General features: G+C 45.9%; 1 protein-coding gene across 1 annotated transcript in view; it reads left to right on the forward strand.

The window, feature by feature from the left end:
- Window positions 1–5,050: 5,050 nt before the first annotated feature.
- Window positions 5,051–18,327, forward strand: part of SRRM4 (serine/arginine repetitive matrix 4) — a 175,386-nt gene continuing 162,109 nt past the window's right edge. Inside the window, exon 1 of the mRNA XM_509416.8 lies at window positions 5,051–5,274. Coding sequence (XP_509416.3) covers window positions 5,144–5,274 — 131 coding nt within the window. The 5' untranslated portion in view covers window positions 5,051–5,143. The remainder of the gene's footprint in view (window positions 5,275–18,327) is intronic.

Raw genomic sequence — 18,327 nt, forward strand, 5'->3', positions numbered from 1 at the left:
TTGTTTAAAGACATAAAGACAGATGAATTGGTCTCATTATCATATTTCCCATCATCTCAGTAATTATTTGAATCTTTTGCTGTTCCCTGGACTTTTAGAAATGGGTACAGACTGTCAAGTTCTCTGATGCTGGTAGATAATGGTTGGCTCCATTGTACTCAGAGAAATCGTGGACACAGAAAGATTAAGAGATTTACCCAAGGTAACATGGTAATGTTAGTGAGGTGGGATTTGAACTGCCTCAGGAGAAGGGGTAGCTATTTCTCTGAGCTGGAGGTGCTGTATCTTTGGATCACTAAGGAGAAGGATGCATAAGAATCTTCTTAGCTCCTGCTCTAGAGTGCCTGGGTTTGCAAAGTTTAGAATCATTTCTCCCTGCTGTCCCCTTTTTCAAATGAAAGAACAATACCAATCAGGTAAAGAAACATTCTCTAGACATGGATGGCAAATTGATTTTATCTGGAATGCCAAGACCAAACTATTAGTAGTGGCTATCTAGAAACTGTGTGTTAAGAAGGATTCTGAGGGTCGGTCTGAGAAAGAGTATTGTGAAGGATCAGTGATGTCTACCATCAGTATAGCACAGAGGGCAAGGAATAATTGTGCCATAAGTTTATATTCATTAACCAGCATATTAATAGGTCCTTGTTTATGGGGTGGGCTGGCTTGCATCTGGGGAAACAGAAAGCAATACCCTGAAGGAATGAGGCACAAGATGGTTCTATTTTAATAAAGTGATGGAGGAACTGGAGTTCACGTTATATTGGAGAAGCCAGACCTAAAGTAGAAGTCACTGTGATAAGATGAAAAGGGGACAAGTGTTAGTCAGTGGAGACCCAGAAGGAGAATTAGGCTGTGAACTGCTTCAGGGAAGGGACTATGTCTGGTTTGTCTTTGAGTCCTCCGCGCCCAGGACTGTGCCTGGCCAAGATGCAAGATTGGGCATCAGTTAATGATTATTGAACTGAATATGGCCTGACTTAACATAGTAACAGGTGATTATTCCAAGATCGTGAGCAAGAAGAGCTACCATTGAATGGTCACTTGCTATAAACTGGACAATTTATTAAGTCCTTTACCAGTAATATTTCATTTAATCTTCCCAACCACGATGTGATATCTCCACTTTTGCAAATGAGGAAACAAAGGCAGAGGTTAGTTATTAGCCCAAGCTCATACAGCTACAAAGTGGCAGAGCTGGGCTTCATATCCTAGTTCTCTCTAAATCCACAGGCTGGGCTTTTAACCACTTGAGTAATTGATATTTTTGAGTAAACTGTGTTTCAGACACATTCTATAACCTGTATGTGTGTTAATTCCTTCAATCCTCACAGCTAGTTCATCTAAACATATTATTTATAATCTTTATAGAATCTTCATGAAACCCCATCTCTACTAAAAATACAAAAAAAATTAGCTGGGCCGTCGTGGCAGGCGCCTGCAATCCCAGCTACTAGTGAGGCTGAGACAGGAGAATGGCTTGAACCTGAGAGGCGGAGGTTGCAGTGAGCTGAGATCACACCACTGCATTTCAGCCTGGGCAACAGAGCGAGACTCTGTCTCAAAAAAAAAAATTCTTCATAGTATTGATAAAGAAACTGTGACATAGGCAAGTGAAGTCCCTCCTCCAACATTACACAGCTAGGAAATGGCAGAGCTGGAATTTGAAGCCAGGCATTCTGGATTCCAAGTCCTGAACTGATTACTGCAGACTCCCAATTTAGGAACCTCAACACCAGGTGCTTCTAAGTATGTGACTCATTGTTATCTGATTTATTTTTAAATGGTGGTCCATCCTGATATGCGTAGTATCCCACTCCGTCCTCCACCCCACCAAGCAAAAACAGAAACTGTATTTTTCACAGATTTCCTTTGCTTCCTACAGGATCACCCTGGGGAAGTCACTTGGTCATCCTCAACTTCTTCATGTTTAAAACAGAGTAAGATCAAATAGCAGGTCTACGTTTTTTAACTTTTATTTTAAGTTCAGGGGTACAAGCGCAGGTTTGTTACATAGGTAGACTTGTGTCATGGGGGTTCGTCGAACAGATTATTTCATCACCCAGGTATTTAGCCTAGTACCCATTAGTTATTTCTCCTGATCCTCTCCCTCCTCCCAACTTCCACCCTCCAAAAGGCCCCAGTGTGTGTTGTTCCCAACTATATGCCCATGTGTTCTCATCATTTAGCTCCCATTTATAAGTGAGAACATGTGGTATCAGGTTTTCTGTTCCTATGTTAGTTTGCTAAGGATAATGACCTCCAGCTCCACTCATGTCCCTGCAAAGGACATGATATTCTTTTTATGGCTGCGTAGTATTCCATGGTGTATATGTACCACAACTTCTTTATCCAGTCTATCACTGATGGGCATTTAGGTTGATTCCATGTCTTTGCTATTGTGAGTAGTGCTGCAGTGAACATACACATGCATGTGTCTTTATAAAAGAATGAGCAGGTCTACTTTTAGTTCTTTGAGAAATCTTCATACTGTTTTCCATAGTTGTTGTACCAATTTACATCCACACCAACAGTGTATAACTGTTCCCTTTTCACTGCATCTACACCATCTATTTTTTTTTTTTACTTTTTAATAATGGCCTTTTGGGGGTAAGGTACTATTCGGGTGACAGGTATGTAAAAGCCCAGACTTCATCACTATACAATTCATCCATGTAACCAAAAAACACTTGCACCCTTAAAGCTATTGAAATAAGATAAATAAATAAAATAGAATAAGATCAGCTTTCTCTCCCACCTCATCTGGCTACGATGGGATTTTAAAAAGGCAATGTTTTGCATATGGGAGCTCTATCAACATTTTAGGGATTAGGAGCAGGTACACAACTGGAAGATGTTGACTGATCTTGTGGGAGTAGGATCCCACCTACCTCTCTCCTGCAAGTGACTCAGTTCATACCCTAAATGTCATGACTAAGGTTAGTTTTAAAGATGCCAGTCTATTACCTAAGAAGCCAGCTCTAGATTGCATTTACAATGATACCAACTTCTGGGTGGGAAATGGGGTTCTAGCCCAATCAGGGAATGGGGGATTTGGGGCGCAAGGTAAGAGGGAGAGGAAGGGAAGGGGTTAGCCTAGTCTCCACTTTGCTCCATCTCCAACCTTCCCAGGCCTGACCCCCACCTCTGGGCCCTCTCCCCCGGCAACCCACATTAAGAAGCCAGCAAATGCACCTCTCGTTGTTGACCAGAAGGGGTCACTGCAGAGCGAGTAGCGCTCTCAGGCACTCAAATAAGCGGACGCAGGCATGTCGAACACACACACTTCAAACGTAGATACCCTTTGGGACGGGTACTCATTTACTCCAAGGTTCTTTCTTCTCCTGCCCCATCTTATCCTCTCTGTTGGCCTCTTCATCTTCACCTCCTAGTTACCTCCTGTTCCCCTTCAGAGAATTTCTGGAGTTCCCATTGTTCTCCCGACCCCCCCGCCCTACCCCGCCCTCATTGGGTCCCCATTGCTATCTGCTTTAGCAAAGAGCAGGAGTTTATTCTCGCTGTGACTGGGACTCAGCACCAGGTGCTTGGAGGCATTTAAGACTGAGCGAGGCCTCCTTCCAGGAATTTACAGCCTGGAAAGTGGAAGCGGGGTTGGGGGGAGGGGGAGGGCGTTAGGTGGGAGATGGGGGAGTAACAACTCTGCTAAGATTAAAAGGCTTCCAGGAAGGCAAGGGCTGAGGGGTCCCGCCACGATCTCTTTTTTTTATAATGAAAACCCTGGGGGAAAACAAGAGTCATTCTAACCAGATCTTCTGTGTCTGGGGTTGATTTGGGATTCTAAACCTCCACTTGCTTGGGATTACGATTGAACTGCGAGGCGGTAAGAAGATGGGGAGGAGAGACCGAAAAGTAACTATCCCCCTGCTAATCCTCGAGATTTTCCTCTCCAACCCTCCCACTAAGCGCTTTCTTTTCCAAAACGTACTCCTTTCCCGAGACTAGCGGCATTAGGAAAAGTGGCTGCAGGCGGATTCCCCAGGAGTGGATGGGGGTGGGGTGGGGTGAGATGGGAACTCTTTCCTCTGGACGGGGTTGGCGGCGGGGACGCTGGGCAGGCCGGCTGTGAGACACAAAAGAGATACCCTTGACAGCTCCGCATGCACAGATGTAACGCTGCGCCCCTTGGCGGGCGGGGGCCCTGCTCGGCAGATGGCGAGAAGCCGAATTGGTGAGGGATTGTCGATCAAATGGCACTTTCTGGGTGGTGGAGACCTCGCTAACCCCCGGCGCAAAGAGGAACGCAGGGGACCCTCTGTACCGGCCTAGGCCGTGTCTCCCAAAAGTGAGGGTCTGGGGGAGGCCGGCTGGGGTGGATAGATTAAGTTTTTTACGCGCCCCCCCAAACCCCCCCCCCCTCCACGCAGAAGATCAGCTACAAGACTTGCGAAGGGGCTGGAAAGAAAGGTGGCCTGGCCCCAAGGGGGCACCCAGGAAAGGGCTGAGGAAGGCCAGCGATGATGGGAGAGGAGAGGGGCCTGGGAAGCAGGATCTCCTGCCTGGCGCAGATTGGGGTGCCAGGATGGCTTCTCAGAGGGATCAGCGCTGCAACTCGGTCGCCGCGGGGCCCTGGTGACCGGCGCACGCCCCGCCCTTTCTCCTCCCAAGACCTGCGGGCTTTTGTTATGCAGATGGCGGCAGGAGGCTGAGCCTGAGGAGGAGGGGGTTGGTGGGGAGGAGGAGAGACAGAGAGGGGGGAGGAAAGTGCAGCTCGCGCGACCAGCCTCCTTTTCCAACGTCACATTGTGCGAGAGACAAAACCCGGGCGCGCCGGAGCTCACACGCGCACGCACACACATCCGACCCCGTCGCCTCTTCTCTCCTGGTGCTGCCCAGAAAGCCAGCCCTCCCTTCCCTTCTTGGGGCGCAGAGGCTCAGCCAGCTCAGAGCGCAGCCTGGAGCCGACCCAGAAGGGCGAAGAAAGCCCAGCGGACGAGCCTCCTTTCTCTGCTGCCTGCCCGGGCTGGGGCGTCCCATCCCCCGCCCTGAACTCCGATCTCTCCCACCCCACCCCTCTCTGGGTTTCACCCGGACAGAGCCCGGAGCTGGGTGTCGCCCCCGTTTGGAATCCACGTTTCAGCACTTTGGACAGCTCCCCGGACGCCCCGGCCCCTTTGGGTTGGCGATGGCGAGCGTTCAGCAAGGCGAGAAGCAGCTTTTTGAGAAGTTCTGGCGAGGAACCTTCAAAGCGGTGGCCACCCCCCGTCCCGAGAGCATCATTGTCGCCAGTATCACGGCCCGCAAGCCGCTGCCAAGGTAATGATCTCCTTCTTAGAAGGGGGGATCCTGAAGGTCCTCCTTTCTGGCCTGTGCCCCAGAGCCCGGAGGGGTGGATGCAGGCAGCCGGGCCAGGGCGCCTGTCTTTTCCCGTCACTACTCGGCGGCTCCCGCTGAAACATGGGAACTCATTGCTTGTGTGAGGTGGAAGATGGTGAGAAGGGACAGGAATTCTTTGGGGGAAAGCAACGCTTATTGGACCCCCGTAGCTCCTATTCAAGAGGTTTTGCTACCTGAGGGTGGGCGGTGCAGGTGGGGTACGACTTGACTGAAAAACTTTTCTTGGTGTCACAGAGTCCAGAGGGCAGGTGGGCCAAGGAATGGTGGATTTGAGATGTTTGGGGGGTGTTGTACCAGAAAAGGAGAATTGAGCCAGCTCAAGCAGCGTTCAGAGATAGCACACATTTCCATCCTCGGCTCAGAAACTAGCGAGCTTTGAACATTTTTGACAAAAGCCCATATGCTGTTCCCTCAAATACACCCAAAACAGCACCCTCCTCCACGCCTTTCTGGCGGCTGCTGCCGCTGCTGCTGAATTCTCTCCTCTCCAGCATCCAAAACCAAGACTCTGAGCTCAGGAGTCAGGGAGGAGCCTTCCAAGATCGTGAAGATGATCTTGGAAGAGTTTTATTATTTTTTTTTTTCAAAAAGAATCTGATTGCTTTGAACTCAGGGATGAGAACAGATCCTTGGATGGTGGTAGACATGGTGCTGATGGAAGGAAGAATAAGGGAAGAAATGAAAGAAACAGGGGAACAGGAGGTGGGGTGAGAGGGAGAGGAGGTTGGGGGAAAATGGAAGCATTCCAAGACAGAGAAAAATCCAATTCTTTTCATAAATCATTCAATTTAGAGGAGTTTAAGAATGAAGGGAAGAAGGCTGTGCTCTCTGTCAGGGAAAATCAAGGTAGTATGAAAACTCATCTTTTGCTGGTGTTGGATGAGTGGTTTAGTAGGAGAAAAGAAAGAAGTGGACCAGGGGGACCACTTGGAGGATTTATTAATCCTGGCAGTCTGCATTAGGTAGCAGATTGAAAACATGTCTGCAAAAGTGCTTAGGACAGACTGAACGTCTGTTCTGGCACAACTGATTCTGAACTTTCCAGTGAATGTGAGGTGGAAGACATATGGGAAATTACGTCTGAAGAATCAGAGCCAGATTGGAGAAGTTTTCCTCTTCACTGTCTTATTGAGGATCATACAGGTCTTTAGAGAAATAGGTGTCCCATTTAGGAATGAGTGGACAAGCATCACAACAGGCCAGTAGGGTGTAGCAGGCTTCAAGCTGAAGCAGCACCAGCCAGTGTTTGCAGACGGGAAGGAGCGGACACCCACCCACCCACTGACACAGGCTGGAGAAGGGGAACAATAATACCAAATGCCATTAAAGGCTGATGCTTCTCTGCTCCGAAGGAGGTTCTGTGTATAGAGTTTTGACGTCAGTGGTTTTTACCTTCCTGGGTTTCTGCTATCTATTCCACCTTTGGAACGTACCTACTGTTGGCTAATCAGGTGCTGCACTGGCCAAAGAAAATGCCCTTGTAGAAGGAACTAGAGGAAATTTCACAGGAAACTAGAAGTATGGCATTTAGTCCAGAGTCTTCCATCTATTTTAGGGGTGCAGGGAGAGGAAAGCGGATTCTTGGTGGTGTTTTGATTCAGGAAAGCACACCTATTATCTGCCTTGCTTGGTACTTTCCACTTTTGTCTGTCTGTCTGTTACTGTCCTGCCCTTTTCTTGGTCATATTTGCAATCACATGAATGGCCCACAAGGTCTTTCAACCCTCATCCTTTCTGCAGCTTTTTGCTAATTCTAATGTAATCCTTCTGAGACTTTTATAATACTCCACTCCCCCTCTGCAACCAGTATCATTTCACTCTTGGTGCCTTTTAATGTCGTGGGTCTCCTTTGCCCTAGAAACCACCCCTGAGGTGAAAGCCTGAACCATAAGCCCTGGATTTATGTCACGCTAGGAGAATCCTGTGTAATACTTCTGTAATAGGCGTGGCCTCTCTGTAGAACAGATTCCGGTTTTATAACTGTTACTCCTGGTTTGGGGTAGAGAGTGAGAAGGGAACATTTGTTTCCAAGTCCTCAGGAAAGGTTGGATTGGAGTTGTCTTTTAACAGACTGGATAAAACCTGAATCATCCCCATTCTCACCCAAGCCAGCCACATCCAGTGACATTCAATTTCCACTTCCTTTTCAACATTCTACACTTACTTAAGGGTGAAAGTACCATGTTTCCAAAGCTGAGTTCTCAAGAGGAAAGAAGACAGAGGCATTGGCACAATACCAGCTGGGTTTGGGTGGCTTCCTCTAGAGGCAATCTGGGGACTTGGTCTCATCAGAAATGTCGTTTAATTCCATGAGTCAAGCCCAGATCACAGTCGGCAAACCAGCACATGTAGCAGTCTGCAGGGGGATGGCAGGGAGTGGGTGGAGGAACCACTAGTCAGTCCTGTTGGTGTCACACTTAATATTTGTTTATAGATGAAGGCCACCCCTCTGAATAAACTTCCTCAGGATATTTTAAGTCTATCTCTCAAGGTAATTTAGTACCAGGATAGAAACATATATTCAATTCATTGATTTCATAGCAATATGCATACATCATGCAACTGCAATCTAAGCAACCCCCTGCTTAGTCTCTCTTTCTCCTCTCCCCCTCTGTGGGGCATACTTGATGAGGCAATAGCTTTATAATGTATCAAATTGCAACCAGATGTCTGCCTCAAATGTCAGAACAGTAGAGCAGAGTGGGAAGCAGTATATCATAGTGGTTAAGAGCTCAGACTTGAGCATGAGACAACCTGGATTCCTGTCCTGGTTCTATCATTTACTAGCTGTGTATCCTGAACAAATAGTTTTACCACACTGAGCTTGAAAATAGAAATAATAACAGTAACCCCTCAGACAACAGGTTGTAAGGATTTAGTTAGGTAAAGCTCTACCCCTGTGTGTGGTGCATGGTGTTGTTTAGTAGACATTGACTCTGGAACAAAGCTTATAGTGGCCAAAAGGAAAGCAACAACTCCTCATCATTGTGTTCTCCATGCCTACCCATTTCTCCCCCAAGTAATGCTGACCATTTTTATTGGGATTTCAACTCCTGATGGACAACTACATTCAGATGAAGTTAACACACATGAGGCAGGGTAGAGAGTGGTCCCATAATCCTCGTCTCTGAGAAGAGGCTAGCTGCTTTCTGATCTGACTGTTTCAGTTAGGGGGTTGGGGATAATAAATAATTATCTGGATTCAGAATTGATTGGCATAACATTTCCACGGAGCATTCTGTTGGTTTGTATAGAGAAGACCAGGTACTGTCAGTCTAAAGAAAGCTCAAACTTCTTGAAAAATCACAATTTTAATCCCACGGTTTCATCAAATCTACAGTGACTATGTGATTTATAGTTTATATCAAAATGTCTTTAAAAATGAAAGAAGGTGTCGTTAGTAATTATCTAGGATGGAAGATCTAACGGAGATCATCCCAGGCAAACCAGGATGTACAGTGGTCCTTGTCAAACTTTATCTACCAGCCGGAAGGGAACCAGCATGAATCGATAAGATATATGAATCTCTAAAGTGTAGAGAGCCACCTCCCTTTTATCCCCACCCAAGAAGGGTAGTCATTTTGCCTGGCATTAACTTAATTCTCTTTTTTAATTGCTTAGCCTAGAAAAGTTTGTACCTAAGAAGTTTCAGCTCGGTGAAAACCTAGTGCTTAAGGCTAGATCAAGCCACAATATGATTTCATATCACCATATCGACCAATAGTAGCAGCTAAAGGCTTAATGAACGTGTAAAAATCATTTGAAATTTGCATATCAATTGTTTATGGATGCATGAGTGTTAGTAAAGGGCTAGAAAAGATATCCCCTTAAGTAGAATACACATTTTCCTTACAATTCTTTTAGCAAGCTATTAATTTTCTTCAAAAATCCTTTCTACGCAGAATAGACCAGAAGTAGACTTCAGCCCAGGCCCTGTCCAAAAGGCCATAAATTCCAAACTATTGGAGATTTTACTGCATAAAGGGAAATTGTAAGGCAGAAAAAAAAATGCCTTTGAACCATTTAATTCAAGACTCCCCTCGGTGCCAAGAGATCAGTTAGCAGTCTGTGCTGACTTGATCATCAGGAGCCAGGTGAGGGGCTGTTGAGAGGCGATTTTCTGGCAGCAGCCTGTGGTTAAGAGCCAATGCGCTGAGGGTCACAGAAAATGCTTGCCCTGGCGGTGAATGAGCGTTTTTCTCTAGGAAGGGAGCGTTATTGTGTGGGTCAAACCTTTCTCCTTTTGAAAGGCGAAATTTGTTGAATGGGATACAGGGGTTGGTTGCAGGGGGTCATTTCTGACATTCTGCTGTGTTCACCTGGCAAACGTGCTATCTTAGAGAACGAGGATGTGGTAGATGTTCAGTGAATGTTGGATGCATTAATTAGATGAATGTGCATGGTTCAAACCCAGCAACAGATTAGCTCTCTCCCCACCCCACCTCCAGTTCTGAGACGCTGAGGCTTCTGATCAATGCAACTTGAAAGACGCACACACTGCAAATAGACTTGACTCTCCCTGGTGTCAGAATGAAGTTCCCTAGATAGAGACATCTGTCTGTCTGGGCAAGTAGACATGTTAGCCAGTATGGGGGGAGGAGGTTGGACTAAATGCCACTTGGATGTGCTTTCTAGGCCTGTAAGTCTCCATTACCTCCACCACTGCTCCAGGCCACCAAAAAAAGGGAACATCCCTAAAACCCTAACTCCTTTAATAGGGAAGGAAGCCTGGGTCACATGCCTTCTTCTCCATGAACACTTCAGGCATGCTGCAGAAGTGCAATACATTAAAAAAAAATCTCTTTTTTTTTATTTTTTATTTTTCAGAGTGGCTGGATTTACCTTCCTGTGAAGTGGAAGAATTCACAGGGGCTTAGCAAAACTAGAGCTCTTTAATTGCTTGTTCCTAGGACTTTCGCTGAAGTGTGAGAGAATATTTCTGAGGTGGAGGAAGTAGAATGATGAAGAGTTTGAGCTCTGAAGTCAAATCTATCCAGGCTCAAATCTTTCTTTGCTACGTGCAAGCTGCAGGACCCGCTAGTCACTTCACCTCTTTGTGCCTCAGCCTCCCCATCTGTGAAATACTCCTCTGTTGGGGTTGTAGTGAGGAGTGAATGAGATAATTTATATAAAGAGCATGGCACTGTGCCTGGTACAAACCCAGATCTCCATAAAGCAGATGCTCTTGTGTACTATGCCAGGGGCTATCCAACGAGATGCAGAGAGGGAGGATGCTAAAGCCCCTTACTACCTGGGCTGCGCTTGTTCAGTAGTGATGCTTGGGTTCTGTGGACTGGACTCCTGAGCAGCTCCAATGCTCTGTATTCACTTTTAAATGTGGCTTTGGTGCTCCCTAAAGAGCCACTGGAGATCGGTAGAGCTGTTTAAAACATTTGATGGACCTCAAGGGCACGCTAATCAAAGGAAGTGTTTTATTTTATTGGTTGCAAATGCTTACGGGCTATGAGACTTGGCAAGCAGCTTGACCTTCTCAATCTCAGTTTTCTCATCCATAAAATGGGGCTAATAATAGCAGCTCCCTCCAAGAGCTGCTGTGAGGACTGGATGAGCTAATTTATGGAAAGTGCTACTTGGCACCCAGTCAGAGCTCCATCAGTGTTGGCTCTTGCTATTAATAATAAATGATAGGTTTTTTCGTTACTATTTGCCAGGCCCATTGGGGAGAAAAAAGTTGAATGTCCTCTTGTGAGGGCCTCAGAGTTTAGTAGCAAAGGTAGACACAACCTAAGTACATATTTCATAAGGGAGACAGTCTTTTTAATTTTTAAAATTTGTTTTCACATAACAACTGTACATATTTGGGGGGTACATAGTGGTGTTGTGATACATATAATGTACATTGATCAGATCAGTGTAATTAACATATCCATCATCTTAAACATTTATAATTTCTTTTATTAGAAACATTCCGTATTTTTCTTCTAGCTATTTGAAACTGTAAAACATATTATTGTCTTAAGCACAATAATGTAGGGAGAAATAGAGACAGAGGAATGTGAAAAAAAAAAACAGCGAAGGGAGAGACCCTTAATGAAGCATGGAGTCCCTTGCTTATAGTCACACAGTTATTTTTAGTTATCTGATCTGCAAAATGGGGATGATTCTTCTATTTCATCAACGTTATCTACAAATACAAGGAATGATCAGAGAAAATCAGACCTTTGCCCCCAGCAGGGTCTCAAAGACCATTTCTTTTCCTAGGAGAAAAAGCGGGCTAAAGTCTCTGAGGGGAACATTAACTGTGGGGGAATAGTCAACGCTAGTGGAGGGGAGCCGTGGAAGGGAGCTGCTCATATAATATACATTTTCCAGCTCAAGGATGCAGTCTCTGGCATGGGCTATTAGGCTTCTTGTCCTTCATGGACCAGCTCTAGCTAATAGGAAATCTAGTCTGCATTCCATGAACAACCACCAGTGATGGGGGGATTATAGCGAGCCTGCAAATGTGGAAGATAAAATTAATCACAGGGGAATGAATACACAAAGTGGAAGAAGCTGCACGTTGGCTAAAAAAAAATTAAGTTGTACTTTCATTCATTTATTCAGTCATTCAACATTTTTATTGAGCCACTACTCAACGTAACAGTGAATGAACACAGGAACTCCCTGTTCCCGTGGAGGAGAAAGACAATGAATGAAGAACCAAATAAATAAATGAGAGCTGGTGGTAATGCATTCTGTAAAGAACAATAAAGCCAAGGAAAGGAATAGAGGGTGAGGGAATGAGCTGCTTTGTTGGACAGCATGATCCCTGAGTGAAGGGAGAGGTGAGCTGTGAGGATAAGTGAGAGAAAAGTGTTTGAGGCAGAGGGAACAGCAAGTGCAAAGGCCCTGAGGTAGAAGGATGCTTGGTGTATTTGAGAAATAGCAAGGAGGTCAGTGTGGCTAGAGCAGAGTGAGTGAATGGGAGAGTGACAGAAGATGATTCCCAGGATGCAGGCAGAAAACAGATCAAGTGGGGCCTTGTAAGCCAGTTCAGGAAATTCCTAGGTCCTAGGCTGGGGGCAGGAGGTGGTCCCAGGAGGGTTCTTGCCTTCTCAGGCAGAGTTCCAGATCTGATCTGCTTCTGTTGACTCCTCTTTCCTGACTCTGATGCAGCCAGTGATGACTTTGAACAGCAATATCAGAAGATTGGCTGGGTCCCTCCATGTGTTATGGACAAGCATAAAATTTACAGTCCCTTTGATTGTGAACAATCACATCAGGAAACTTTAAAGATGCTGTTTAGACTTCCAAATAGCAGTGATAGATTTTGTTCCCACAGTGCAAGGGTTTGGTCTCTCATATTCATGCATGCAAACCTAGACTATCCCTTGCACCCAGTAGCCCCCTCCACTGCACACTCTTGAAGCTACAGTCTGCTCTTTCTCTCTCTCTCCCTCTGTGTATCTCTCCCGGCACCTGTCCCCCCACACCTTCCAGCCCTCCACTCCATTTGAAATTTTGCTGAGGGAGCTCCCATATGCTACAGCCTCTGTGCGGAGCTCTGTGAAATAGAACACTGAATTAAGATGTCATAGAGACAAAGCCAAACCAAATACAGGAACAATGCCGAACCCTAAAACAGTCATTAAGTAATTCATGTCTACATGTGTCTGTTCAAAACAAATATTAAAATCCTCTGGACACAAATATTTCTCATCCGGAGAATCCTCTGGTTGCTGGATTCCCAGAGCTTAGATGCCGCTGTCGGACAGCTTTGCTGAGTACAAATACCAACAGATCACTGTTCTCTGGCTTCGTTAAAAGTTAAGCTTAGGCAACTGAGCAGGAATTTAGAAGACAGTTGCCACTTCTGCAGAAAGAGAGGTGCCATTTGGGCCTGAAGTGTGCATCTTCATGGTGTGTGTGCACGCTCACTTGTGGTGGGAATGTGTGTGCTAAGAGCCTTGTGTTACTATGTGCCTTGCCCTGTGCTGAACACATTTCATCTCTTATCCAGTTCTGTACTTATAATAATTCCAGAAGAGAGGTGTCTTCAAGACCCTATTTTACAGATGAGAAAACAGAGGCTCTGAGAATAGAAATGATCTGCTCACAGACACATGGCTGGTAAGAGTCAGAATTGGAATGAGAACCCAGAGCTCTTAACCAACATGTTTATAGGATAAGACACTTTGCAGAGGAGGAAAAAATGGTATCACAGAGGGGAGGTAAGCCCTGGGAATCCAGCAACCAGGGGAGTCTCTAGATGAGAAACCTTTGCGTACGGAGGATCTTACTATTTGTTTTGAACAGACACACGTAGATGTGAATTGCTTAATGACTGTTTCAGGGTTCGGCATTGTCCTATTTGGTTTGGCTTTGTCTCTATGTCATCTTAATTCAGTGTGCCCACGATCACACGGTGTGTAAGTGATGAAAGCAGGAGATGAATTCAGGTCTGTCTGATTGCTAGTATATTCTTCTCTCCTGGCTGGACTTCCTGTCATTCTGGTTTGGGTTTTAAGGTTGGGGGTGTTTTTGTTTTGTTTTGCTCATCTTGTTTTATGTTCAGTCAGTTTAGTAATTGCCATTGTTATAATCCCATCTCATACCACTTGCAGCAATACTGCTTTCCTCTCTCCTTGCACCTCTTATCCATTATCCACATAGACCCAGAAGAACCTCTTTGAAAAGCACATCAGACCATGTAAGCCCTCTCTCCCTCCATCTAAAGCCCTCTATCACTTTCTCTTGTTTGTGTTTTTTTGGTTTGTTTTTGTTTTGAGACGGAGTCTCGCTCTGTCACCCAGGCTGGAGTGCAGTGGTGCGAACTCAGCTCACTGCAACCTCTGCCTCCCAGGCTCAAGGAATTCTCCTGCCTCAGCCTCCCAAGTACCCACCCCGCACCCAGCTAATTTTTGTATTTTTTTAGTAGAGACAGGGCTTCACCATTTTGGCCAGGCTGGTCTCGAACTCCTGACCTCAGGTGATCCACCCTCCTCAGCCTTCCAAAGTACTGGGATTACAGGTGTGAGCCAACATGGCTGGCCCCATGTTTTTTTAAGTATACAGAGCCAGCTCCCTGCCATGGCCTCTAGCCTCTTCATGGTCCACTTCCTGCCCACCTCCCTGAGACCATTTCTAAAACGCCACCTCTCACTTCCTCTGTTTAGTTGCATCTTATTCCTTTTAGTTACTCACATTTTCCAGGCTCCTTCCTGCCATGGAACCTTTGCACATGCTGCTAGGAAACCTCTTCCTCTCCCCTGGTGCCTGATTTATACCTACTCCACTTTCCAGAGCTCAGAGGAAATGCTGTTTCCTCGGGGATCCTTCCAGAATGCTGCAGACTAAGTCATACCCCTCATTACAGACATTACTTTCTTATCACTGTTTTCAACACATTTGTAATTGTATATGGATTTGGGCGATCATTGGCTAAAGCATACCTCTCCTAACGGTTGAGGCCTCATGAGGAGAGGGACTGTGACTATGAGCTCCTTGTTGAACGAATCTCTTTCCCCAGATACACAGCAGGGACCAAACACATGTTGGTAGAATGCATGAACTGTAGCACTTTCCCCTCATCGAATCACTTTCACACCTAATAGTCTGAACCATATGGAATTGCCAATATTCAAAACCAGTAATGTTATTTCCTCTGATTCATAGGAGAATTGTTTGAACCACTGGGGATGGGGACTATGCCTGTCTCATTCTTTGCGGTATCCCAGCACCTAGTACAGTGGCTCAAGGTTGGTCATCTTTAAATATTTGTTGAATAAATTGTTAATGAGGACAATACAACCATAAGCACACGGTACAGATGAGAAAACTCAGAGATCTACAGAGGTGTAGTATTAGATAGAGCTAACAGGACCTTAGGGATCACCCGATCTCATTTTACACGTGGAGGGCTGAGGGATAGGTTTGATAACGTGCTTAACATATTGGAACCATAGTGCGCATGTGTAATTTGTAAATAAATACACATATATTGGGGTTTTGTTCTCAGCATTTCTCACTGAGAGAGATATGAGACAAAAGAAACTTTGGGGTCCATTGATCTAATTCATCTCCTCTTTTAGCAGAAAGAGACACTGAAGCCTGCAAAAAGAGAGAGATTTGCCTAAGGTCTGTAGCCTGCAGGTGAGCTCTGGGTTCAGAGAAGTGATGTTTGCCCAACGTCAGGGCTCTTGTTTGAACTTCTCTGCTGCAACCAGGTGAGCAGACACCGGTTCTCTCTGGTGACCCCACCCATGCTGTGAGACATGACATCCCGCCCCCTCAGGGTCTCCTGTGGCACCTGCTGCCCACCCACTCGTCTGGGTATCCTGACAAGATGTCCATCCGCACCCAGCCTGTGCCTAGCAGAGCAGGTGAGCAGCTCTGGGTGTTTCTGGAATCAGATTTCAGAACTTCCAGCTGATAAAGGGCTTTTGTTTGGCCAGTGTTTTGCCCCAGCCTCCTGTCCACAGCCAGGTGTCAGGTGATTCTGGGACCCAACCCACATCCGGAAGGGGCAGGTATCTGAGCAGTGGTGCAGGATTTATCATATGGATGGTTGTTTGCTGCAGGAACAAGAGGCCATCATCATTATAGCACCTTTCAATGGTCAGTTCTTTATAAATCCTCATTGCCTCACTGTGGCACTTAGTCTACCGTCAGGATGAGAGGGCAGCCAGGGGGACCTTCAGAACTCAAATATAGCCTCTTCATTTGATAGATGGGGAGACTGAGGCACAGAAAGAACACAGGGCATTCCATATTGCATCAGAAAATTAGTGCCAAAGCTGTAGCTAAAATATGGGCTGCTTGGCACCCAGTCCCAAGACACCACACTGCTCAGAATTCCTTGGGGAAAGAAGACAGAAAAATCAATGTATTCACATTTTACAAACGGACTAATGAGGCTAAGAGATGTGAAATGATTTTCCTAAAGTCACATCATGAAATAATGATATATCATTATTATCGTCACTGTTAAACTGTTACTATTGATCTTGTTTGATCCTCACTACAGTAAGTACCAGTGTTATATCCATTTTAAAGATGAAGAAACTGAGGCTCGAGGTCTTATAAAGACCTGGAATAAGCTCCAGATCTCTTGACTCCAAGTTTAATGCCCTCATGCCACTGTGGGGAAAGATTTCTGACCCCAAAGAGGTTGTTCACTGAGCAGGGATCACCAGGCAAGGGTGGGAATGGTGTGACCATCTTTAATCACTGACCCAGGCTGCACTGCCTAAGCATTCCCATTCAATTCCTCTCATTCTGTTCACCCACAGAGTGTTCCAGCATCATGCCTTCTTCAACTGCTCCGTATATACTGTATCTTTTTCCTGCATGGAGAGTCTCTTAGAATGACATTCCTCTTAATGGCCTTGGGGGCATGGAGGGATTGGAGTGGGCCCCCAAAATTGAAAGGGGAACCCAGGTATCAGTAGCCTTAGGAAGAAACACCATGTACCCCATTATGGCAGGGACCAGACTGAAGGGGAACAGGCCCCAAACTGCAGTGGGAAGAGTGCATGTGGGTCATGAAACCTTCTTTCCATGGTGGGTCCTGGTTAAACATGGCTCCCAAAGAAAAGACACCTTGACAACCAGAAGAAGTAGGGATAGCGTCAAGATTGCTGTAGCCCAACCCTCCCTAACTCTTCATTTTACAGAAGGAGTCTGGCACAGAGTAGTCAAGTCACTTGCCTAAAGTCTCACAAGCAATCAATGCCATTGACAATGGGTTCATTGTAGGGCACTTGTGGGCTTTTGGAAAGAGAAAAACTAACATGATTGCTTTCTGCTGGGTGCTATAACACATGCCTGCAGCCCCAGCTACTCGAGAGGTTGATGCAGGAGGATCCATCCCTTAAGCCCAGGAGTTCTGGGCTGAAGTGTGCTATGCCAATGTGTTGTCTGCACTAAGTTGGGCATCAATATGGTGACCTCCCAGGAGCTGGGAACCACCAGGTTGCCTAAGGGAGGGTAAACCGGCCTAGGTCAGAAGAAGAACAGATCTAAACTCCCATGCTGATCAGTAGTGGGATCGCGCCTGTGAATAGCTACTGCATTCCAGCCTGGGCAACATAGAAAGACCCCAACTCTAAAAAAATTAGTAAAAATAAATAAAAAATAAAAATGATTGCTTTCCACTCACCACTCCTATCCACACCCCAGAACACTGGCTGTTCCACCTTGGCTCTATAGCATTTATGTCCTATTAACAAGCCAACTCTCAAACTGTCCCCACGTAGTGGTTTGAATTCAGGAGCTAGAGGCTATGGTCTAAGTGCTCCTAGATGCTTTTAATGTTTTCCAGGGAAGCTCAGGCTGAGGCTTCCACCACAGAGACTCCCGGCTTGCAACTTGGGCAAGATGCCATTTCAGCCACCCTGATGTTTACTACCCCTACTCTAGTTCTTAAAAGCCTTTTGCCTTTCCTCTCACTGGAAAATAGCGTGCTCTGCATTCCCACCCCTCCAATCCTCCAACCTAAGGAAAGCATCAACTCCCAGTCACCAAGCAAATGTCAGTTCTGACGCATGCCAAGGAAGGGGTGTTGTATAGTTAGAAGAGTTCTGGCTTTGCAGTTAATGTGCTTGGGCTTGAATTCTACTCCACCACCTAGTAGCTGTGCGACCTTCAGCAAATCCCTTCACTACCCTGAGCCTCAGTGCCCTCATCTGTAATATGGGGCCAAAAATCCTTAACTCGAGTGGTTGCTGATTCCTGGTATGACTGAGTATTTGCAATGGTTGCCTTTGGCCATTCAGGCTTATGTTCAAAAGCGAGTCAGTTTGATGGTGGTGGTGGAGTGAGAAAAGACACTGGGATTATACCCCTGATCAAGAATGCTAAACCTCACAGTTCATGGGTTCCATTCTCTATTATGCAGATGGAGAAAGTAAGCCTCAGAGAGGGAAAGGCATTTACCCAAAGTCATACAGTGAATGGGAATCCAGGTCTCCTTACCCCTAGAGTTCACTTCTCTGCCTCAGTGACCTCATAAATGTCAATTTTAAAACT

The sequence above is a fragment of the Pan troglodytes genome, chromosome 10 (genome assembly GCF_028858775.2).
Source record: "Pan troglodytes isolate AG18354 chromosome 10, NHGRI_mPanTro3-v2.0_pri, whole genome shotgun sequence".
Taxonomy (NCBI): domain Eukaryota; kingdom Metazoa; phylum Chordata; class Mammalia; order Primates; family Hominidae; genus Pan; species Pan troglodytes.